We start from the raw sequence: 24,558 nt of genomic DNA, 5'->3' as shown, positions 1-24,558 counted from the left end.
ACACACTCAGGTCAAGGCCAAGAGCCTGGCGGCTGCGCTCTGCTCGCCTGACAGCCAGGCCATGCGGGCCCCGGCGGTTGGCCGCCTACCTCTGCCCTCGGGGGGAGAACCAACGGCGGCAGGCCCTTCCCTGGGGGGAGCTGCGTGTCCCCACTCAGGCTCTCTCGCCGAGGCTGGGCAGCTTCGGGGCGACAGGACGGGCCCAGCAGCCCCTTGCTGGCTCCGGGCAGCAGACGCACAACAGGACAGGGGCCCAAGGAGTTTCCAAAGCCTGCCCTGCACTGGACCCCTTCCAGCCCTGCCCGGTGGCGTCACAGGAGCTCCCAGAGCGGCGTTTTCACGAACACGGAGTCGAGTCTGAGGGCGAAGACCAGTTTTTATTGGACTTGGCTTTGAGGAGCCGTGACAAACCCGGAGACGCGAATACAAACGGAGTGTAAACAAAGTCCTGGCCAGCAGCGAGGAAAGTTCAGAGAAAACACACACACGCGTCAAAAGACGACTCAATTTCATGTCTTTCCAACACTAACAGCTGCTTCCCGCTGGTGTGCTTGTCTTTGTGCTCTGAGCTCAGCAAAAGTTAGAAAGAATAACACGCTGGCAAAGGGTGACACCAAATTGTACAAAATCGGGGCGCCTGTGGGGTCCGGGAGATGACGGTTTTACAAAACGCTACAGGATCGCCAGCATTAATTTAAATGACTTCCTTTTTTGGACGCGCAGGCCCCCTTGGCGACTTTACCTAGGAAAACATTGGGCACCCAACAGAAAACTGGCATGGGTTTTAAATACGCTTTTGTTATGGGACACGCTCTTGTGTGCGGAGTGAGTCTTCCAAAAAATTGTATTTTTTCTTCTGTGGTCAAGATTTAGGCAGTAAAAACAAGCCACAGGAACCCCCCTGAGCTCACCCACAAGACAGAGGAGGTCAGGACGGCTTTAGACAAGGACGCGTGGAACCCAGGACGCCCGGTCCCTCCGGCCCCCAGGGCACAGGCGGGACGTCCCCCTCGGGCACACCTACAGGACGGCCCACCGAGCAGAGGGAGCCCCCGCCCCCAAGTGGAGAACACACGGCCACTTTGCTGTCCCCCGTCTTGCTGAGGCCTTAGCACACGGCCCACCTGGCACGGGACCTGACGTTAAAGCCGAAATAGAAACTGTTGGGAAGACAGTCTGACCAAGGATAATGACACTTAACAGCAGCAGGATGTTGACAAGCTCTGAGTACTCACACCCCGCCTTCCACACCAGCAGGGTGGTCCGGCTGGACCGAGGCAGACGCAGCCCCCACGGCAAAGGTGGACGGCTCTCTCGTCCGTGGGACTTCTCGTGACAATGGCTGTTGTACACTCGATGCTAACGACTTGCTTCTTCGCGGCCTCGTTACGAGCAAACCACGGGGGGCAGGCAGAGGACCAAGCTCACACCTCCTCCTCCTCACGGGGCCCCTCCTGAGCACAGGCTCCAGGGAACCAAGCCAAAGCAGCCCTGCCACCCCTGGCAGGGCTCCCTCTTAGCCCAGTGGAGGCGGGGGCGCTGCACTGGGGCGGGGGGGCACTGATGGGGTTTTGCTGAGAAAGTTGTGCTTCTGCCTGGGGGAGTGGCGTGGGGAGGCCTGAGATGCCCTGAGCCCAGAGCTGAAATGATGTCCTCCCCAAATCCCGCAGCCCCCTTCGGGCTGCCAGGCCAGTGTGCACACTCGAGAGAGAGCCGGGCTCCTGGGGCTTCCCTGAGGTTTGGGAACCTGCATCTCGTCCACTGTTCAGGCTCTGGGGACAGACGCAACTTCCCCGGGCCAGGTCCGTCACCCGGCCCCGCTTCCCCACGCTGCAGTTCTGTTTCCCCAAAGCAAATTGAGCGCCTTCAGTCCCTGACTGTTCTAAGTAACTAAAATCAGAACTTTATATAAAACCCTGCAAGTGCAAGCTTCAATATTTGAAAAAAGGTATCTATGAACAAATAAATACGCATGGACAAGTTTCTGAAAGGCTGCTTCTGTCTGCCTTCCCGCAGGAACCCAGGTTTTCAGACACGGCTGTTGCGCCTCTGAAGACATGAGTTTGGCTCCAAGATGGGAAAGCTGCTTTGGGGCCACCAGCTCACATGTCTGCCATCAAGAGCAGCTGGAGCCCAAGGACCGGGAAGCAGGAGGGGAGGTGCTGGGTGCCTGGGGGGTGGGGCAGGGGCCAGGCCTGGGCAAGACCGAGGAGGGTGGCGGCTCTCGCCCGGGGGACACCCTAGGCCGGCCCGAGGTAGGCAGCAAAGCCAGGGCACGGGAAGGTGAGTGGGGGGCCCGCAGCAGAGGCTCCTGCGCAGGAAGAGCAGGCGTTGCTGCTGTGTCCCAGGTCATCAAACCCCACGAGCAGGGGACGGGGCCCCATAGGCCCTCACAAAGGAGAAGCACTCTCGGCCCCGCAGCCCCAGCAGGGTCACGGAGGTTGCCCACGGCGAGGAGTCCTGGAGACTCAAGTACAAACGACGTTTGCAGCAAAAGCTTCAGCCGGGAGGCCCGCAGTGCGGCCGCGAGGGCGGGAGGAGCAGGCCACGGCTCCTGCCCAGGCCCTCCCGTGCACGATTTATGGGAATTTATAAAACAGTCCAAAGCCCCATCTTTGAAACGTTATAATTTATGGGTTTTGCTGTACAAAAGCGGTCTTTAAAAGGACTCTGCTACTACCCTAGAAGAAGTCCATCGCCGTGGGCCTTCTCTTTGGCGTGGCTGTCAGCGGCTGCCTGGTCCCCAGGGGCGCGCCGGCCGGCGAGCTGGTGGGCGTCTTCAGCACCCCGTGCAGCGGCCTCTGCGCGGGGTTGAAGGCCACGCGGGAGGGGCCCGTGGGACTGACCAAGAGGCTCTTGTCGGTCTTCCTGAACTCTGCCCGGAGGAAGGCGAAGGCCCCACTCAACGGCTGGCGCTTCCGTCCTGCACCCGCCCGCCCCCGGTGCCGTCACGGGGCCTGCAGAGGGACCCGAACTCGGGAGGCGGCGGCGACGCCAGGGCGGCTGCCTCTCTGAGGGAAGGTGAGGGGCGCCAGGCGGGCCAGCGCCAGGGGCGGTCTGGACCTGGGATGAACCCTAGGTTCGAGCAGCTGGAGGAGGAGCCTTCCCGCCTGGAGGGTGTGCTCCCCCCATTCCCCCAGCTCCAAAGACAGAGCTTCTCAGGGAGCTCCCGGCGTGGCGCAGCGGAAACGAACCCGATTAGCATCCATGAGGATGTGGGTTCGATCCTCGGCCTCGCTCAGTGGGTTAAGGATCTGGCATTGCCCTGAGCTGCAGTGTAGGTAGGTCAGACGCGGCTTGGAGCTCGCGTGGCTGTGGCGGTGGCTGTGGCATAGACCGGCAGCTGCAGCTCTGATTCGACCCCTAGCCTGGGAACCTCCACATGCCGCGGGTGCAGCTCTTCTCGGGTTCTCTGCACACAGCCCCTCCCTCTGCACCTGCTCACACACGCATTTACTCGCGGTCCCCAAAGAACCGGGACCTAAACCCATCGCGTACTTCAAGAAAGCTTGCTTCCCTTTGAAAAAGAGAACAAGTGAATGGTGCCACTGCCAGGAACCGTGACACCAGTGCCCTTTCCCCCGGGGCAGGGTGGCCACAGGGGCAGCCCTGGCTCATGGGTCCCCTCCCCGGGGCAGGTCGGGCCCCGAGCGGACGCCAGCGGCCCTGAGGACGCAAAGCCGCACTCACCTGCCGTCATGTTCCTGCTCAACCCGAAGGTCACCTTCTTGGCGCTGGACGGTGTTCTGTTTGGCTGCAGGAGAAAAGTGACAACGAGAGGCGTCAAATGGCGGCTGGGGTGCTGTCTCCGCCTGGCGTGACATCCCGAGAACCCACAGGTGCCGCCAGGACCCAGCTCTGCAGAAGCTGCCACTGGAAAGCAGAGGAAAATAATGATGCCTGAAACTCCCAGGCACAAGAGGAAGCTCGCCGTGGAAAGAGAGCCAGGCGCCGCGTCCTGGAGCCACAGGGGCCCCGTGAGCGGCGCTGGCGGGCGCCCCCCGTGTGCTGGGCCCTGACCTCCACGCGCCATGGACACGCGCGTCCCAACTTTTCATGCACAAGGCCTCCCAACTGATGTGGAGATTCCAACAGTTGATCCGATTGAAGAAACCGTTTCCCATGTGGCGGGTTCCTAGACGGCAGACGCCTCTCGATCATGAAGCACCTCAAATTCCTTAAGATGCCAGGTTTCTGTGCAAATCCCTTCATCCTACCCCATGCCATTTCGCTTCAACGTCATAACGTTTTCTGAGAGGAGCTGGACTTGTATTAAGTCTTGGAATTATTTAATAAATATCCCTAAAATATTGTGAAATAAATATTAACACAGGCAGTGGCCGCTCTGCTGGTTTAAGCAGGCGTGTCCCCTGCAGCGCCAGCGTGGGCACGTCTGCCACTGCGGCTCCCCCAGGACCCGTCTCATCAAGGCTGACGAGATGCAGCCCAGGGCACGGCCTGTAGCCACTCATCTCCCAGTGACACTTGGCAGAACTGCCCCCTGGGAAGTGACCGTCCCTCTCACTCCCCTGTGTCCTGGAAGAGCCAGAGATGCAGGCTCTCCCAGGTGCCCCGGCCGCCGGTCATTCCCGAGGATCTGAGGACACAGCGCCCAGTCCTGCTCATGCAGGAAGGTGTCCTCAATGCACCAGAGGTTCCCTGGCTGACCCCTTACTCTGCCCCGGCCACCCAGAGACAACCCCCGGTGCTGCCTGGGCTGAGGCTGTGAGCCTGGAGCCACTCCGGTTCCCTGCACTGGGGCCTGGGTGGGCGGGCAGAGACCTGCAGGGTCGGGCAGAGGACCTGCGAGGGTAGGGGTGGGGGCAGAGGACCTGCAGGGTCTGGAACAGAGGACCTGGGGGGGCGTTGGGGGTGGAGGACACAGTACCTACGGGGGTGGGGGTGGGGGAAGAGGACCTGCGGGGGGGTGCCCGGCGGGGCAGTGGTGCTGCTCTTGGCCTTCCTGAAGAACAGGGGCTTCGGGGAGAAGGCGGCTTCGAACTTCACAAAGTCCTTCTCCGTCCTCAGCTCCTTCCTCAGAGGGCGGAGGATCCCGGCGCCGCCCTGCGCAGGAGGAGGGCGAGACGGGGTCACAGCCACGCACACGGGACGCGAGCAGACACGACGGGGGGCCTGCTTACCAGCTCACCCCAAACCCGCTTCCTGTACCGGGTCTGCAAACACCTCGCCTCCCGAGCAGGCTTCACACTCAACGCCCACCCGCTTTCTGGCACCGGGGCCAAGGGTGTCTGCCCGTCAAAGACCCCTGTCCTCCTCCGAGGTCCGGTTCTGATCACCGCTGCCTTCTGCACAGAGGATGAGTGTGGTGCTGCCAGACCCGGTCGGTCCCTTACAGGCAGAGCCAGCTGCCCACGGCCAGGGTCCCCCATCCCAGGGCCTCAGGTCTGGGAAGCCCAAGGCAGGGGTGTCGCCAGGTGGTGCTGGCAGTGTGGTTCCCGGGGCCCCCACGGCAGGACCCAGGCCCCTCCAATCCTCTCCAGGACGGGCTGCCAGGGCCCCGAGAAGCAAGCCTCGAAGGAGGACACTGCCCTGATGCTTTGTGAAGAAAGGGCACCAATGCCCAGTGAGTGAAGGGCAGAGGCCTGCGTCAGGGGAGGTGACACGGGCAACGCGGCAGCCAGGGAGGGTCTGAGACAAGCAAGACTTTCTACCCGTCGGGGTCCCGCACTGCGGGGCCTGGAACCAGCGTTCAACCAAGTCCACATAAGGCCCCGCACACAAAGGCCTCGGTGTCACAACTGCTGCACAGCGGAGATGCACCTACGGCACTGAGCAGGGTCAGGCTCTGGAAGGGAGCAGGCGGCACACGCTTCCGCCTGCGCAGGCCCCAAGGTCTGTCACAACCAGGCAGCCGCCTGCCGTGAGCAGCAGCCGGGACAGCACGGGCACCGCCAGAGTGGCCGGGCATCGGCCGGACTGCCCGCCACAGTCTCAGGCACAAACGCGTTGAGACGTGTCCCGAGAGAGGGCGTCTCGTTCACAGCCGCCTTTATCTAGAGACCCCCGTGGAAATAAAGTCTCCTCCTTAACAAGTGATGCGATTCTGGGCCTCCTCTTCTGAAGGGGCCCAGGGCTGGCTATGAGTTGGAGAAGAAATGCAAGACAGCCGATGGAGACACACCCGTCTACACCACGGGGAGGCGGTGTCTGTTTTGGCCGTGGCAGTGACTGTCCCAGCTTCAAGTTGGCCCTTCCCTTCCGTAGCCTCTGAGGAGGGACCCGCCCTGGCTCACCCGCGGGCCAAGGAGGCAGGACCCTGAGGCTCCCGCCCCTGAACTCAGCGCCCCCCTGGCCCGGCCTCCTTACCAGAGCCTGGACGAGCTTGAGCCCTCTGTGCGCCGCCAAGGGGGACATCTGGCTCACTTTCTTCCTCTTTTTCAGTACGGCAGCTTTCCGAGCGCACGGGGGGCGGAGGTCAAGGCCGCCGGGCTCCCCCTTCTTTCTCCCCAGTTCCCCACTCTGGGGCACGGCGGCGGGGCAGCCCCCTCCATCTGCTGGCCTGGCTGGAGGGCCCTCCTGCGGGGGCCAGGCCCGCGTGGGCGGGCCACTGCCATTGACCAGAAGGGCCCCGAGTTTCCGCTGCTTCTTCAGGACTGGGGCGCCGCCGGCCAGGGCCACTCCCTGAGTGGGACCGCTGGCGGGGCCACCTGGAGCCGCATCCTCTGGAGGGGACGCTGCTGACTCTGGGCTCTGCACCTGGGCCCTCAGGCTCCTCTTCCTCAGGCGCTTCCTCCTGCTGAGCGAGGGCGCCGCCCCTGCCCCCAGCTCAGCCGCACTCGTCTGCTGGGCCTTTCCTGGACCAGCTTCTGGCTCGCGGCTCCCATTCTGCTCTGGGCACACAGCTTCGCCGCCAGGCCCTAGATGTGCAGGCCGGAGGTGGTTCCTCTTCTTCCTCTTCCTCTTCCTCTTGCGCAGCCCGCCTTCGGCCTCCTCCTCCTCGGCAGGGAAGGACTTGGTTCCTAGAAGCAGGCAAACCAATGCACAAGCGCCCCCCTGCTGGCTGGGGGCCCGGGCAACGCCCGGGGCCTGCGCCCCATGCCTTTCTCCTCTGGTCCCCCGCCCTCCCCGCTGCGAGGGCGGCAGGAAACCTCCCCCAGGCCCAGCCGCTGGAACCAAGGCTCCAAAGGGCTGTGTCCACCCGGCATCCCCACGCCCACCCGCCTCCCGAGGGGCCGGTGCCAGCGGCGCTTCTCGTTTCGGGAAAACTGTAGCCCGGGCAGAGGCCTCTTCCAGCCCAGGCCCCGGGGCCAGGCTTCCAAGCAGCAGGGATCCGAGCCGCTGCGCGCCAGCGCCTCACCTTGCTCCCGTCCCACCTCCGCGTCCCCCCGGAGCTTCGAGGCCTTTCTCTTGCGCCTCCCCCGGCTGAGGGCTCGGTCGTCTGGGGCAGCAGGAGCGTCCTCCGCAAAACTGAGGCGAGGGATCCTGCCTGCTGGACGGCAGAGCCGCGGCCACTCAGTGTGCAGGGCCCTCCCCACCCTCCCCCCGACTGAGGGCCGCGCGCCGTCACGGTCCCACGCGGCCTGTGCTCCGAGGGCTTGCGGACAAGGGATCACCCGGCAAATGCAGGGACTCGGGGGTCGTTCCCTCTTTGTAAAGGATCCAACTGGACCCGTCCTGGACCCACAGAACCCTCCTGCTGACCGAGCCCTGCCGGGTATGCCCCCCACCGCCCCCCCGCCATGGCACTGACAGCTGCATCCAGCCTGGCCCGGACGGGGAGCCGGGCTGGAAAAGGTCCAACACCGAGCTCCCGCCAGGCGTCCGCGCAGCAGCGCCGCAGGCCTTTCCAAGGTAAGAGCTCCGACTTCTTAGGCCTTCGGTCGATGGCTTTCAACCCCATTTTTCAGTATTTGGCATAAATGCCCTCAGTGGGGTCCACGTTCACCAGGAGTTCCTGCTGCGGTGCAGCGGGTTAAGAACCCGACTAGTACTACGAGGACACGGGTTCGATCCCTGGCCTCACTCAGTGCGTTACGGATCTGGCGTGGCTGTGGCGGAAGCCTAGCCTGGGAACTTCCATAAGGCCACATGTGTAGCCCTAAGAAGACAAACACAAAAACCCCCAAAATCACCAGTTACAGTCTTCTGATTTTCCTCACCTTCCGAGAGGTCCCGGAATCTGAAAAGGAAACAACAAAGGTTCCTAAGGAAACCTAGACGCTTTGCTCTCCACACGCACCTGCGCTAAACCTGCAAAACCGAACGAGGCCTGGAGTGAGCTAACTGCTCTGCTCCTCTTCCAGAGGAGGCGAGGCGAAGGCCGAGAGGACGAAATCGGCCAGCACCATCGGCGCCTCAACGACGCGCTCGTCCTCGGGCTTTTATCAGGGCACAGCCTCCTCTACTTCTTTCTTTTTTTGCCACGTCCATGGCACGGAGACGTTCCCTGGCCACACCACACCACAGCAATGACCACGCCAGATCCTCAGCTGCTGTACCCCACGGGAGCTCCAAGGCCGTCCTTCTCAGGCTGGAGAAGCTGAGCTCTCTCCTCGCGTTCCGTTCCCCTCTCTGCTCACAAGCGCAGACTGGCCTAGCGGGGCTCTGCCCTGCGGACGGCGGCGCATCAGAAGGAAGCGGGGGCGGGGTGTGGGCAGAGGAGCAGAGCGCTCGGAGCAGACAGGCCTGAGTCCAGCTCCTCTCTGGGCGATGGGTCTCCTCCCCTCACCCGCCTGGTAAACGGGGCAATTAACAGAGGCCCCGTGGCAGCGCTCTTCTTAACGTGAAATCATGTCCCCCAAGGGCTCGGGAGCAGGCTGCTCCGAGCCTGGCCAAACTCGGCCTCACTTTACCCTCGGTCACAAGCAGCCTGGGGCTCTCTGGTGAATGGGCCACAGGGTCATTATGGCCGAGACACTGGGGGGTGACACCTAACCTGCCATCTCAACCGTGGGCGGAAGGATGACAGCCAGCCAGTGAGGTCAGGCTGCAATCTCATCTACAGACGTTGCGTGCTGTGCAGACTCCCTTCTACCTTACGGAAGAGTCAAGAGTCGGTTGAACTGCATTTGCACAAGAGACCTTGAGGGGTGTGGGGGCAGCCGTTTTCAGGGAACCTCTCCATTTGTGTGAACTGCAAGGCTCTGACTAAAAACACTGAAGGAGCAAGAAAAAGCGGGAAGCATGGCGACAGCTCCTCTCCCACCTTCTGGGAGAAACAGAAGGGCTGGACGGGAGCACAGCGGGGAGCAGCTTCACCTTCCCGCTCACTTACTTCCTGATCAGCCTGGAGAGGCGCTTCCTGTTGAAGGGAGGGACGTCCTTGCTGGTGGCGACTTCCCGGAGCCGCTCGGCCACCGCCCGGTAGTCAAACTACAGAGAAGAAGAGCTGCGCGTCGGACTGCAGCTCGGCGCTGCCTGGCTCCGGGCTCGGCCGGAGCGCGGACACCCAGAGCTCGGGCTTCCGGGCGGGACGTCTGCCCAGGCCTGCGCCAGGCCTGCCAAGCAGACACCGGAGCACGATCTTCAAAAACTTCCTCCGATGGAGTTCCCGTCGTGGCACAGGGGCAACGACTCTGACTACGATCCACGGGGTGCAAGTCGGATCCCTGGCCTCGCTCAGTGGATTAAGGGTCGGGTGTTGCTGTGGCTGTGGTGGAGGCTGGTGGCTACAGCTCTGATTTGACCCCTAACCTGGGAACCTCCATGTCCCACGAGTGCAGCCCTAAAAAACAAAACAAAACCAAAACCAAAAAAAACCCCACACACAAAAAAAACCTGTGGGAAAACACACCAGAGAGAATTCGCCTGGATGTGCCTTTGCGGAAAGTGAACTGAGACGTTCAATTTGTACTTGGTAAGGTAGTAGAAAGCCTGGCAAAACGCCGTGAGCTGCCTTCGTTGTACAGAGCAGAACACATCTCAGTAATTGAAGCCCAAACAAAGACTGGTGTCTTCCAAAATTTCCTCATGTTGAAACTTCTTTGTCTCCAAGAGGCTCATTATAAGAAAAGCGACATCAGTGACTGAGGGATTAGAAAGCCCCTTACTCGCTAGGCCCAGGGTTTAATCAGCTCTGACCCCAATTCCCGATTAGCCAGGTGGCCCCATGGCAAATGTACGTTCTGCAGAAGCAACAACCGCTGCCAACCTGGAGAAGCGGCCCGGCGTCCTCCGAGCTCCCGGCGTCGTCCCGTCCGCCGTCCCCGACGCCCTCCTTTCTGGACTGAGGTCCGCCCGGCGCTACCAAAACAGCCACAGACAGAACCCTTCAGACAGACAGCGACGGCTGCTTCCCGAGGAGCCGTCAGGCACTGAGGTCTCTTAGTGAAAAACGACACGGCTTGACAGCGGAGACCCTGACAGCACAGTCATTAGCTCCCGGACACCCCCCGCTTTGCCCTTTAACGGCCCCACAGCCAAGCCCCACGCCGAGCGCCGTGGACACGGGCAGGATGCTCAGGCGGGGCTCAGGCCGCTGGGGGCACAGGGGACTCAGAGCCGCCCCCAGTCCCGGGACGTGCAGGCTGTGCTGAAATCCCTACAGGAGCACAGGACCCTCCCGGGGCCGCCCCGGGAAAGCACGGCCGGCTAATACCGATCTATTTTTAATTGTTTTATCTTTTGGCTGCATGCACAGCATGTACAAGTTCCTGGGCCCGGGACAGAACCCACACCGCAGCAGTGACAATGCTGAGTCCTTAAGCATTAGGCCACCAGGGAGCTCCACAAAAACTTACGACTTTTAACATTTAAAAAAATAATTCAAAGGACACGAAAGATCGTGGAGAAGCAGACACAAACTACCAGTAAAATCTCACAACTTTTCAAAGGAGTCCTGTTCCTGGAATCTGTCAGCTCCTCAGTGGTGGTGTGGGGGGGGTGCTCAGGGCAGAGCCTGGAGGACAGAGCGGCTCCCCCCACATCTGATAAAGGAACTGGCAGGGAATCTTCGAGGCACCGTGAGGCGGGGGCACATCTCTCATTCAGACAGACACTCGGCGAGGAGAGGTCTGGGGACAGCTCACGATTGGCTCAAGGCCATTCAGTCACCCTGTCACCCACACCCAATCCGAACTGAGACGACTGGATCTGCTCTTGGGAAGCCCCGACTCTACTGACTACCGAAAAAATAGAAATCACCCGTGATGGAGCCACAGACGGCTCTCACCACCACGCGCCCACCTCCTTCCATGTACGTGTGTGTGTGTGCGCGCGCGCGTGCGTGCGCGCAGACGTGTCTTCACACGTGAATGTTTGAAACTCAAGTGCTTTGCGTAGAGTTCTGTGTCCTTCTCCGGCCACGGCTTTACTCTCCAAGGGCTACGCAACATTTCAAGACGCTTTTGCTGGGGTGCAATAGGATCGGCGGCATCTTGGGAGCGCTGGGTGCTGGTTCGAGCCCTAGCCTGGCACAGTGGGTTAAGGACCTGGTGTTGCCTAGGCTGCGGCGTAGCTCACAACTGTGGCTCCAGCTTGATCCCTGGCCTGGGAACTCCGTATGCCACATGGGGGCCCTGTGCCTTTTCCGAATGCTGTGGCACTGAGATGCCGTAAGCCAGAGGGTTCTGATGAGGCTGCCCTTTAAACACAAGCCCCACACGATTCCCGCAGATAGAAAGCAGCGTTAAACATGCCCTCTGCCCACGGTGGGTCCTCCCCGCCCCGAGAAAAAGAACCCCGAAGGAACCTGGAGCTAGAAGAGCCACAGAAACGTGTATGCATTCCTAACATGAGCGTAAATCGGGTCTCCCACTAGGGACCCTCCTACTGACGTTAAGATTTTTGTCTTCTTAAGGCTGCACCTGCAGCACATGGAAGCTCCCAGGCTAGGGGTCGAATCGGAGCTACAGGCGCTGGCCTATGCCACAGCCACACTGGATCCAAGCCGCATCTGTGATCTATGCTGCAGCTTGCAACAATGCTGGGTCCCTAACCCACTGAGCAAGGCCAGGGATTGAACCTGCATCCTCATGAATGCTAGGTGGGTTCTTAACCTGCTGAGCCACAGTGGGACTCCAGGATTTTTACTATTCATTATTTTATTTTTTGCTTCTGCCTTTTCGAGAGCTGCTTCCGCGGCATATGGAGGTTCCCAGGCTAGGGGTCACATCGGAGCTGTAGCCGCCGGCCTACACCACAGCCACAGCAACGCGGGATCTGAGCCGTGTCTGCGACCTACACCACAGCTCACGGCAATGCTGGATCCTTAACCCACTGAGCAAGGCCAGGGATCGAACCCGCAACCTTGTGGTTCCCAGTTGGATTTGTTAACCACTGAGCCACGATGGGAACTCCTTTATTATTCATTATTGACTGCACTCGTGGCTCGTGGAGGTTCCTGGGCCAGGACTCGAACCTGTGCCACAGCAGTGACAAAGCTAGATCCTTAACTGCTAGGCCACCAGGGAACTCTTCCCATTACGATTCTTAAAAACATCAAAAGAAAGCTAAAACAACAAAAACATACCATGGCAAGGAAAATGACAAAACCCCCAAGGGAAGCCCTGACCCTGGGAGCTGCAGAGCTGTGCAGAGGGCCGTGTGACCAGGGCCCTGCTGGGGTGGGGTGCAAAGCGGGGCCAGCTCTGTCAGTGCGATGCCCACCAACACGTTCCAAGCGCCCGGTGGGGGAACCTGCCCTCGGCAGGACCACCCAGGCCCAGTCTCTCACCTGGCGGCTTTTTGCCGGCGGCTCTCCTCCAGGCCATGTCACTCTCCGAGGTCTCCTCCTCAGAGAGGTCGCTGTCACCCTCTCTGGCTTTCTGTACCCCGAGCGTCCCTTCAGGCACGAGAGGAGACTGATCTACAATGACTTCAAAAACGCCCCTGGCTATGGTCTGCACCAGAGCGTGGCTGAGGGCGGAAGCAAGCAGAGAGCAGGTGAGTGACCGGGCGGCCTGGGCTTCGTCGCCTACAGAGAGGGGCGGGGGTGGGATGGGGGGTGGCCGCACTCCAGGCGCAGCCCGGTGGCACCTGCACGTCTGACCTCATTCTGTGATGACCACGGCAGCCGCGAGGCCAGCGAAGCGCGGCCTGACGCTGTGTGAAGGGCTCCGGGGGTGGGAGGGAGAGACCCTGGACCCGCGGGGCAACCACCAGGGGACTCAGGGCCGCACATCTTGCTGTGGGGAGTTCAGGACGGTCTAGGTGTCCTGCACCCTGTGTCACCCCCAACCCTACGGGCTCACCCACAGTGAGGGCCCACCGCCGCGCTCAAAACCAACGCGGGAGCCACTTACTCCTTGGCCCTGGCTGCGACCTTGCAGAATGGATCAATAAACTTGAGGTTCTGATCTGCCAAGAGCTGTGATTTAGAAGTAGGAAAAAAAAGTGAGGCGAAAGCCCCTCGGGCACCTTGGTGCCAAGACCAGAGAAAACCGCCTGCCAGCCAGTAGCCAGCCCCGCACTGCTCAGTCCTTGCACGGCCTCCCCCACGGCCTCCCCCGACCCCGAGGGGAGGGAACCAGGAACCTCTGATGCTCTCAGGCTTGCTTTTAACTAAAACACCCGTCCACTGCAGAACACCCGCGAAAGAAGGTCAATGCCGTTCATAAGCCCAAACTCCGAGAGTCCCTCACATCCCAAAAATGTACACTCCCGGAGCTCCCACTGTAGTGCAGTGGAAACTAACCCAATTAGCATCCATGAGGATGCGGGTTTGATCCTGGCCTCGCTCAGCGGGTTAAGGATCCCGCGTTGCCGTGGCTGTGCTGCAGGCTGGCAGCTGTAGCTCGGATTTGACCCCTAGCCCGGGAACCTCCATATGTCACGGGTGCGGCCCCCCAAAAGCAAAAGACAAAAACATGAAACAAGTACACTCCCCTGGCGGCCTCTGCGCACACATGCGCCATGCCGTTCGCACAGCTCGACCACTTTCTTTCCCTTTTTTTGGGGGGGTCGTTTTGTCTTTTTAGACACCACAGCTATAGCCACGTGGGATCCGAGCCGTGTCTTCGACTTACACCACAGCTCACAGCAACGCCGGAGCCTTAACCCACTGAGCGGGGCCAGGGATGGAACCCGAAACCTCATGGTTCCTAGTCGGGTTTGTTTCTGCTGCAACACGATGGGAACCCTTCTCCCTTCAGCTTTTTAAAAACTCAGCACGGGAGTTCCCGTCATGGCGGAGTGGTTAACGAATCCGACTAGGAACCATGAGGTTGCGGGTTCGGTCCCTGCCCTTGCTCAGTGGGTTAAGGATCTGGCGTTGCCGTGAGCTGTGGTGTAGGTTGCAGATGCGGCTCGGATCCCACGTTGCTGTGGCTCTGGCGTAGGCTGGTGGCTACAGCTCCGATTGGACCCCTAGCCTGGGAACCTCCATATGCCGCAGGAGCGGCCCAAGAAATAGCTGAAAAGACAAAAAACAAAACAAAACAAAACAAAACCCAAAAAAAACCCTCAGCACCACAGGCGTCTTCCTCACGTCATGGGATTCTTTCCTGGACCGTGTAGGTCGTTTCAATTCTGCCTGAGGACTGCCGTGTGGCCGGGACACAGCCGTCTTTGCCCACATGGCTGGCACGTGCCGAGGACCCCCGCCCGCGCTGGCAGGGCGTGCTGAGGCCCCGCCCTCGGCCGAAGGGGGTGGCGGCTTCTTACCTCCTTCCCCCCCACCCTGGACAGCTCCTCCAGGTAGATAGCGACGAAGTGGAACTTCACGCCGCTCGGAGCCTGGCTCTCCGGGTGCAGGACCTCCTTCATCAGGACGTCTAGGAAAAGCTGGATTTGGCTGAGAGGACAACACACAGTCCTGTTAACCCCACACGGCAACGTCCTCTTCCGCCCAGAGCAAACGCGCGGTCAGCCTCGCGCCCACCGCCCAGCACCAGGCCAGGCTGGAGAGGCTTCACGAGGAGGGAGCGGGCGCTGGAGCCAGTGTAAAGGCGACGGTCGCGTGTGCCCAGCCCTGGGCCTTCGGATGTCTGGCTCTCCGCACTCAGAGCGGCAGGCATCCGCCAGGCCATCTCAACGAGTCCACCCATCATCGGAAGGCGTGCCAAGCACAGCAGTGCCTCAGACGCATCAAGGCCACCGAATTACCAACCTTTCTTCCCAGCCGCTTCGCTTCAGAACCTCAAAGGACTGCCTCAGGACCAGACGGGTCAGCTAGGGACAGACAGCTCCAGTTACGAGAGGGCAAGTGAGAAATGCCGCTGAGCTTAGCCGCACGCAGAGCCCGGGGACACCGGGAGAGCCGCGACGCCCGGCGTGAAAGGGTCTCCGCGGCGATCGTGCTTCACTTCTAGTTAACTGGGGGTCAGTTAACTACAGGCCCCCACGCATCCCCGGCAGCGGCAGCAGAAAAGGCGACACGGACACCCCTCGGCCCGTGTTCAGGTGCCACCTGCTGCTCCCGTGACGTGCACCACGTGGAGCCTGGAGCCTGCGCCGCGTGGGAACCGTACGGCCCGTCTCCCGCAGGACCGTCCTCCCGGCCCACTCCGCGCCGGGGCCGCTCACCATGCAGAGCTTGTCCAGGCGCCGCCGGTCGATGCCCGTCCACTCCCGGGTCACTGTCTGCCAGAAGGTCTGCAGGAACAGGTGCTCTGCGGAGAACAAGGGCTCTGAGGGCGCGGGGCTCGGGCGCCGTGGTCCCGCGGTGCGAGAGGGCGTCCGAGAGAAACCAGGACTGTGCACACACGCGACTCAACAGCTCTTGGGCCGCCAGAGAACTGGGTCAGCACGGACGCCCAGGGCCCTCTCCTACACGTCAGCCAAGCACGCGCCGCGAGCAGCAGGAAGGCTGGTTCGCTAGCACGCTCTCGGGAGCCGTTTTCCTCCCCACGGCAAAGCCCTGTGGCCGGCAAAAGCCAAGCATTTCCCGAAGCACAGCTCCGGGCCCCTCCCGCCCGCCTACGCCTGACAGTCAAGGCAAAGCCACTGAGCCTGATGAAGGCTTGGTGATCCATGTGGAAACCTGGCTTCTGTTTCATGGTTAGTGTCAGCTGGGAGAGCTCTAACAGATCACTCTCTTTTTCTCAGTTGTGAAATTAGCACTTTTCATCTAAAAAATAATCTTTGTTTGCCTTTTTGCTTTGCTTGTTTTTGCTTTGTTTGTTTTCTTGAAGTGTGAGAAGCTACGGCATAGCCCATGTGCATTCTGCTCCTCAGAGCCAGCTGGGACCCTGTTAAAGTCCAGAGGACCCTTGGGGGTTGAGAGGAGGCCACTGGGCAGTTTTGCTGAGGAGGCTCAGCCAAGGAAATTCTGCTTTCTCTTCCTTTGCTAGTTATCAGGGCCTGGATGTCTCAGAAATACTTCCTGTCTCTCTGCATTTATTTATTTTTTTTTTTAGGGCCGCACCTGCAGCATGTGGAAGTTCCCGGGCTCGGGGCTGAATCAGAGCTGCAGCTGCCGGCCTGCCCCACAGCCACAGCAACACGGGTTCCGAGCCACATCTGCAAACTACACCACAGCTCATGGCAACACCGGATCCTTAACCCACTGAGCGAGGCCAGGGATCAAACCCGCATCCTCACAGACACTTTGTCAGGTCCTGAACCTGCTGAGCCACAGCAGGAGCTCCTCCCTGTGTTTTTCCTGGTTGGTAGAAAGGGGACTACTGGACAGGTCACCCCCAAGGAGGACAACCTGGGACCCAGGTCACTGCCAACACTAGCGTGTTCACACAGCCTCTAAGAGCATTCCATCAGCTCCGAACTTGGAACTCCAGAGGACTTTCTGCAGTCTTGGAGGTGTCGAATGTAGTTTCCACCAGCCAGTGTCCTCGTTCGCCTCCTACAGAGCCCAGAGCTGAGAGCGGGGCAGTCTGCACGCAGGACGGTCCGTCGCCTGCACCTGTACACTTGCAGCCCCGGCTCACGGGAAGCCAGCCCACGGGCAACACCCGAAAAGGTGAAGGAAGGAGAGGGAGCAACCCCGACTAGACGTCTCAGGCAAGATACCCAGGCTGATGAACAAGGAAGTTTTGAAAGTCATGAAAACGTCGGGACTTACGAGCCTCTGAGTTGTTAACAACATGGACGAGCTGGGAAATGGCGCTCGCGAGCTCCTCCTGCAGAGGCGGGGGTGGGAGAGACATCGGGGTCACGCGGCGGAACCGCTGGGAGACGACGGCAGCGCGGCCGGCGCCTCCTGCCGTCCCTGCTGGGGGGGGACCTGTCCCGCCCGCCTTCGTGTCACCTCCACGGAGAAGAGTGAATCTGAACATCTGCGCTGTATCAAACGTCAGACTCCCAGTTTCAATGGACCGTTGCCTCTGAGAACCGTTAGGCTGCATGTTTAAACAGGCATCTCCAGTTATGAGCTCAAGCGCCCTACAGAAGCAGCACAGCAGCTGCCAACGATTCCTAACTTAAACTGTGATTCCCCCGAACCCCCACGTAATGGGAACCCGATGCCAGCGAGGGGGGATCGCCGGCAGTCAGGCACCTGGACGGCCACGCCACCAGTTCCGTGCGTGCAACCAGAACGTCCTCTGCTGGGCTTGCTCGGGACCGGCTGCAGAGACGGGGTGGGGGGAGCAGAGGCTACGGGCCTCCCAGCGCCACGTGACGGGCCTGTCCTGCTGAGGGGCGCAGGCCTGTCTGCTGGGAGAGTGCGGGGTCCGGGCCTGTGACAAAACCTGCCCTGGGCAGTGCAACCAGGGACTCTGCCTGGGAGTCCCCTAAGAACACAACAATCCAGGGACCTGCCTGGACTTGAGGCCTCCTTACTCTTTTTTTTGGCTTTGTAGGCCCGAACCTGCCCTAGGGAGGTTCCCACGCTAGGGGTTGGATAGGAGCTGCACCTGCGACCTACACCACAGCCCATGGCAACGCCGGATCCTTAACCTGCTGAGCCAGGCCAGGGATGGAACCCGCGTCCTCATGGATCCTAGTCTGGTTCATGACCGTTGAGCCGCAACGGAACTCCTTCCTCACCCGTTCACCCGTTCGAAGAGAACCCCCCGACTCGGAAATGAGGGTCCCGTTCCTTTGTTTTCTTCCTCCACTGAAGCTGTCGGTTGTCACTCTGAACCGCACGAAAAATACTGTGCTCGGCTCTCCTACTCAAAACGTGTTCAGTGGAGCAGAAGCGACCAATCAAACCAGCCATGAGGGGCTCAGGGCAAGTGGCACAGTTGAACACGAAACCCAGACAAGTCAAGCCCACCTGGGCTGTTGTGCAGTCGGGAGCTCCCAGCAGGCGCCTCGGCGCTCACCCTCCACTGCCACGGGGCGCTCTGCCTCCACACACGGCAGAGCCAAGCTCTTCACAGAGCCCGGGCACTTTCCTCGGGAGTGTCGCCAGTGGGGCTCAGTGAGCTTGGGGCACCCGCGCCCCGGGACCATGTCTCCACCGACTCGAAGGCTGAGGCCATCGGGTCTGGGCTGCTGCTCACCGCATAGGCCCTGATCAGCCAGGTGGCTGCCCGGTCCTGGGCACCCAGTTAACTGTGGCAGGGGTGAGCCTGCAGCCTGGGTAGCTCACCGGATCTCAGGCTACAGTCACGCTATTTCGGACCATGAACAGAAACTTTCAAATTAGTCACGTCAAACCTACTGTGGAACCTATGAAACTGGGGCACAGAAGCAGTGAGTCTGATTCTGTGCACTCCTCACTCTTTGCAAAGACAATTCTCCTCATCACTTGCTCCCTTTCTGCAGGGAGGAGAGGAGAGAAAGGCACTCCTCGGGGGGTGGTTTTCGGTTTGTTTCTGTACACTCGGCACAGAGTCAGCACGAAATGGGCAGGCTCTATGGGCCTGTGGGCGACAAAGCTCCTGTAACGTGACAGAGGGCGGTGTGCGTTACCTGCAGAAGGGGTTCATCCTGCACCCACATGCAGTAGAAGAGCCCTTTCCATATTTTGAGAAGTTCTTCTTGACTGAAACCTCCTAGAGGGCAAAACAGCACAAAAACCTGATTTTAGAGCCCACGCATTTGCCTGCAGGGAGAAAATGAATGAATGAGGTGGTCAGTGACGAGCCCCGGTGGCCCTCTGTGCAGAGGCAGCACACACCCGCCACCCCAACATTTTCACTGGTCTCAAGGCTGCAAATCCTACGAAAGATGAAGGATTTGCTCAAGACCCATACAACTGGCCCAGGGACAATGGCAAAGCTTCCGGGTATTTCTGCAAAGACGACCTTTCAAAGGATCCTGGGGTGAGGTCAGACCTGGCTGTACCTCGGTCTCCTCTGCTGGTCACCGTCTCCATTTAAGGGGCCAAGCGCAGTCTTTGGCGGCATTGCCTGGGTCAGCCCTGCTCTCTCTCGTTACCCAAGGCCTCTGCCCTCCCTAAGCCACCTACGACCCAGCCACAGGCTGTGGAGACTTCTGTCTCCCGGGTTGACCCCAGGTGTCAGGGAGCGGGTGCGGAGAAACATAAGGAATCACAAAACCAGGCAAGTGAAACTCTCGGAGTTTCCACGCCTACAGGGAACAAAGAAAACCCTCAAGTCGGAAGCACGTCACAAACGGTTGTTATGAACACATCACCTGAAAGGTCCTGGGAAAGGGAGTTCCCATCGTGGCTCAGCGGAAACGAATCCGACTAGGATCCACGAGGATGCAGGTTTGATCTCTGGCCTTGCTCATCGGATTAAACATCCGGTGTTGCCATGAGTTGTGGTGCAGGTTGCAGATGTGGCTCGGATCCCGCCGCTGCAGCTCCAATTCGACCCCTAGCCTGGAAATCTCCACATGCCGTGGGTGCAGCCCTACAAAGCAAAAAAAGGTACTAGGAAGAATCTTCTGGAACAGCAAAGGATAAGCCAGGTGAATCCAAACAAGTATACATTCGGAACCAACATGATTTCAACATCTCAAAAGAGAAGTAAATGTAAAAGGGCCACACACGGGCCTTTGACAGCCGGAGGCTTACGCGGCGTGTGCCGAGCACACCTCACAGCTCTACGGGGGCAATTTCCAACCTGCCAACCGCCTTTCTCACACCAACAGCCTCAGTGGGATTCTCGGGAAGGCTCTCCCTGCCCTGAGACTACAGCAAACACGCTCCTTTGACTCCACCGACGGGCTCCTGGCCCTCCTGTTACAGAGAAGCCACACCCAGGGTCGCACCGCTGACACCCGCGATATGAGTGAACCGCCCTGGCTCTGGTCATGTGGCAGGACCCCTGTCACAGTCGCCTGTGTCTCCAGCCGATCTGTACGCCTCACGGACCAGTGGGTCTGGGCAGGGCCTTCAACGGCTGCTAAACATTAGAAGACAGAACCCCGAGGAATCAGACACCGCCACCCGGACCCTGTGACCCAGCCTAATGGGCACAGGCGACTCCCATTAGATGTCCTGGACGACACAGCAGAGCACGTGCACCGTCTGCGATGCAGTCTCACAAAACCCGGCTCACGCGTCGGGTCTCACTGGTGGCATCGGCCCACAGGAGGGAGACACAGGGGGCAGAGGAGCTGTCAGACGAGACCATGGGACGTGGCCCACACACCCCGCGCCCGGGGAGCCCACGGGGCAAACGACCCAGTTCCTCCAGCGAACACACTCCAAGGAAAGAGCCCTGGTGAGGGACTGTTAGAGTTTTAGAGACACGCCGACCCAGTGCAACGGGTAGGTCTCATCTGGACTCTGACGTGTCGTAAAAAGCCAACGTGAGGACAGGGCAACTCAACAAACTGGATGTTTCACGTTATGGGAAAATTTTAAAAAGGTGTGCAACGCCGCTGCGGTTATGTTAAGAAGGGTCCCTATTGCTCAAGGACGCGCCCCGAGCAGGAGATGAAACGAGGTGCCGGGGTTCGCGTCCCACAGAGCTGCGGGAGGAGGCCGACACGGCCACCTGGCCAGGGAGTGAATAAATGCTGCCACCAGGCCCTGGGCACACTTTCTACACATCTGAAATATCCCCTGATGGAAAGAAGAACTGTGTGAGATTACCAACATGTCAGCACGGCCTGTCCCTCCTGCCCGCCCACCTCTTTCTTTTAAAACTTGCTCAGAAAGCTCTTCATGTCGAAACTGAAAGAGCATGAACACTGACGAACTCAAGAGCAAAGACGGCTTAAATGACACCAGTTCCTGCATGAGGCCAGCTCCAGGGCCTTCCTGGTTTCTGCCAAGCAGCTGCTCTGTCCCCCTCTAGGACAGGCCTCCGGGATGGGGCAGTGGGCTGGGCTGGGCTCACCCGAGTGGAGAGAGCGGCCAGCTGGCTTGTGCCAAAGCACCAGAGTCCCCTGGCCACAGGGCTGGTGCGAGAACAGATGGTCACCTGCCACAGGCCAGGATCCTCTTGCCCCCCTTAGGGAGACCAGACCCGCCCCCCCCCGGAGACCTGAAGAGATGACCCAGGTGGATGCCCGTGAGAACGGAACCGCTGGGGAAGCAGAGCGGGGTCGTGTGCCTCCATAGGGCTCCCGCGTGAAGCTGTGCTTCCATTTTTCCCTGAAAACCAGCAAGGCTTGGATGCTCTATCAAGTTCCAACCAGTAAGAACACGTTTTTATTGTAAAAAAAAAAAAAAAACATACACTATGTGAACGTGTACGATGGAAAGTGCCTCCCACGGCCAAGCCCTCGCGGAGGCCCATGCTCCCTGCCTGGTGGGCATCATCCCATGTGGTCCCAAGAGAGCGGGCACAGAAATGCACGTGAGGACGGGGCCAACGGGGACCTGGCCACCGCGCATACCTGTCTGAAGCCTGGGTTGGGGACAGCATGTCAGTCACAAAGGTCCACTGGAAAGTGCTGTGTCCAAGGCCCCTTAGGGCAACCGTACAGGCAACAGGCTGCACACCCTCCCAAGACGGCTGCTGTCTGCAGGCCCCACGAAGAAAAGAGCAGTCGGCTCGACTGGCCGCAAATCAATTGCTTGTTGATTTTTTAAAATTTTTATTCTTTGTCTTTTCTTTTAGGGGCAAAGCAACACCAGATCTGAGCTGTGTCTGCGACCTACACCACAACTCAAGGCAATGCTGGATCCTTAACCCACTGAGCGCGAGGCCACAGATTGACCCCAAGTCCTCATGGATGCTACTCAGATTCGCTTCCGCTGAGCCATGACAGGAACTCCAATTTGTTTCTAAAAATCAAAGCTATCTATGTTGCTAAAAGACAGTAAGACTGCCATTTCGCACTGCCTTTACTGTGCCTAAAACAAAATACAAAAACTTAAGCCTGTTAGTGAGACTCAGAGGTCAGGCCAAGTTACCTCCACACCTGTTTCTACTCTGATGGAGCACAGCTGTGGCACGGATCTTGTTTATTTCGTCCCGTCATCACCGTCAACGAAACCTTATTTAGTTTTGGTTGTGCCCGCGGCACTTGGAGGTTCACTGGCCAGGGCCCGAACCCAACCGCAGCTGTGGCGAGAGCCACAGCAGCGACAACGCTGGATCCTTAACCCGCTGAGCTGCGAGGGAGCTCCTACGACATGCACTTTGCGTTTACCTTCCTCGAGGCCCACTCGGCTCCCCAGACTGCGGATGTGGTGTCTAACAGGAAGCAGCTTGAGGTGTGATGGGCGCTCGCCAGGCAGGACCCTGGGCACCGCTGCATGCCCTGGCCTCCTGCCCCCGCAGCACCTCAGCACTTCAGAGCCAGAGCCTGTTCCCCACAGAGCTTTGAGCACCGGGTCCTGTCCGGCTGCCTCAGCCCTGTGCTTCTGCATCTGGTTCCTGTTCTTGTGCCCTGGCAGCCCTGGGACCTCGGGATGTGCTCCCGCTTCCAGCTAAGGAAGCAGACAGAGGCTTACGGCATTTTGGGGGAAGAACGACACATCAGCAGATAAGCTAAGTGCCACAATGGGGACATATCAGACACTTCAGACTTGTAGAGAAGTGGGGGGAGAGGACAGGGAAGGCATTTCAGAAAAGCGATACTGGACTGACTGCTGTGAGTGGATCAAGTGGGCGGGGGAGCTTTTCAGAGTGAACAGAGGCGAAAGTGGGAGAGTGTGGAGGAATGGTGTACGGTAGCCCAGGACCCAGTGTGAAGCAGCCGCACAGGGGCTGAGGTGGGGGACAGAGGAGGACATGTCACCACCAGCAAGGCCAGAACTTCAGGAAGGTGGTGATACAGTTGTTTCAGGAAGATGCGCCAGGCTGTTTCATGGAGCGTGGGTTTAAGGGGGCACACATGCAGGTGTTAGATCAGTTAGGAGGTAAGCGTGTCAAAGCCTCGATGAGATGGAGGAGCCTTCAGTAAGGGCAGAGAAATTTAGGAGATGCGACCAAAGGACACTAGATGCAGGGCTGGGGGACAAAAAGAGGAAGAGGCGTCCAGGACCATATACCCTGCGTCCAACTGGAGTCTGAGTGGAGGATGGGAACTAGTGCCCAAAATAAAAGAGCAGAAGAAGATGAGCCTCTGTGGGGCATTCTGAAGCCTGAGGACATCCAGGTGGAGGTGCCAGGTGGGAAGGGCATATCTGAGCTGCAAGCAGCAAAGGTCTGGGTTAGAAAGTTCGGTTTAGGAACACACAACATTTATGGAATAAGAGGAAATCAAGTCTGTCAGGAAGACCCTAACAGATTTGAAGTCAGGAAGTCTGGCTTCGTTCCTCTTCCTAGGACTTCCCAGGAGAGTTTATCTTCTTTTTCCCAGAAGCCTTCAAAAGAAGGCTAACTGAGCGATCAGCACAGGGGGAGACATCCATTCTTTAAAACAGACTCAATGTATTAACACTAGCAGCAAATCGGACTTTTCCTCAGTGCAATAAAAAACTTCACCGCACTGTAATCCATGCCTTCAAAGGTTTACACCGGACCGGGTAAATACGATTCCTCAATGGCACCCCGCTGCAGTTAAAACCCAAACTGAAGAGCCCGCTGTGACCTGGCCACTGCCTACTTTCCCAACTCGCGTCCTAACACCCTCCCTCTCTCTCACTTACCGCTCTTCCAGCTCCTCATTCGTGCCCCGGCTCAGATCTGGAGAACATCACCCCGAGAGGCCTCCCTGCAACAGTCTTTGGAGAGGAGCTTCCCCGTTCCTCGGTTTTCATTTCCTTTACTCCACTTACACGAGTTCCGTTTCAGTTATCTATTCCCCCCCCCCCCCGCCAGATTTCCCGGGATAAATTCCTCGGGGGTAGGGATTCGGACTTCTCCGTCCTGGTCAACTGAAGGCGTGACTCAAGGAAGAGCGCACCAGAATCAAACAGGTGAGTGCACTGATCCCACGTGCAAGCTCTGGGAGGGCAGACTGGGACGGTTCTCGGCTTTCCGGCTCACCGGGACCCTCAGCGGACCACCTAACCCCCTCCGCCGCCGCCGCTCAACCGGAGAACCGGTGGAGACCCCGCAGGAAGTGGACACAGAGAAGCACACGGCTGTGCCGCACGCTCTCCCCGCTCCGCCCGCGGCTCCCCGGGCCCGCCCCCCACTCCCGCCAGGACCCCCCCCCCACCGCGGCTCCCTCCCCTCACCCCCGCTCCCCCACCCCGGCCGCCATGTGCGCGGCGGACCGCAGGGAGCCCACCTGTCTCCCTCTGTGTCTTCACGCTGATGTACTGGCGCAGCTTCTTCACCGCCCGGTCTCGGATGCCCTTCTCGTGGGACGCCAGCCGTTGAGCGAACTGGATCTCGGCCGGCTGCATGGCGGGGGCCATCGCGCCCGTTGGAGCATCCCCGGCCGCAGCCCGCCGCCGCCGAGCGCCCGCCGCCGTGCCGCGACTGCGCAGAA

At 59.7% G+C, this 24,558-nt stretch overlaps 1 protein-coding gene across 12 annotated transcripts; it reads right to left on the bottom strand.

Annotated features, from left to right (window-relative positions):
- Positions 359-24,557, bottom strand: RRP1B (ribosomal RNA processing 1B). Of its 12 annotated transcripts, none has more exons than XM_021071059.1 (16): positions 24,355-24,557; positions 18,718-18,800; positions 16,919-16,976; positions 15,424-15,509; positions 15,008-15,069; positions 14,563-14,692; positions 13,203-13,267; positions 12,635-12,816; positions 10,112-10,203; positions 9,236-9,333; positions 8,094-8,140; positions 7,319-7,450; positions 6,328-6,980; positions 4,918-5,064; positions 3,691-3,754; positions 359-2,957 (listed from the first exon to the last, which is right to left on the bottom strand). In XM_021071059.1, the coding sequence occupies exons 1-16, from the start codon at positions 24,482-24,484 to the stop codon at positions 2,677-2,679; spliced, it is 2,310 nt and encodes a 769-aa protein (XP_020926718.1). In that variant the 5' UTR covers positions 24,485-24,557; the 3' UTR covers positions 359-2,676. The 12 variants fall into 12 exon arrangements, 11 of the variants coding, with proteins under 11 accessions (XP_020926718.1, XP_020926723.1, XP_020926719.1 ...); XM_021071064.1 differs by having other exon boundaries at positions 359-2,875; XM_021071060.1 differs by having other exon boundaries at positions 7,319-7,447.

Source organism: Sus scrofa, chromosome 13, assembly GCF_000003025.6.
Source record: "Sus scrofa isolate TJ Tabasco breed Duroc chromosome 13, Sscrofa11.1, whole genome shotgun sequence".
Classification (NCBI taxonomy): Eukaryota; Metazoa; Chordata; class Mammalia; order Artiodactyla; family Suidae; genus Sus; species Sus scrofa.
Note: the sequence above shows the minus strand (reverse complement) of the source record. Positions and strands in the feature narration are given on the sequence as shown.

Coding starts and splice junctions, on each gene's coding strand:
- RRP1B (XM_021071059.1), bottom strand. CDS start 24,484: ATGGCCCCCGCCATGCAGCCGGCCGAGATCCAGTTCGCTCAACGGCTG. Junction 8,141..9,235: donor CTCTCCAGGCTGATCAGGAA/GTAAGTGAGCGG, acceptor TTTCCTTTTCAG/ATTCCGGGACCTCTCGGAAG. Junction 2,958..3,690: donor GAGCAGGAACATGACGGCAG/GTGAGTGCGGCT, acceptor GTCCCTCTGCAG/GCCCCGTGACGGCACCGGGG.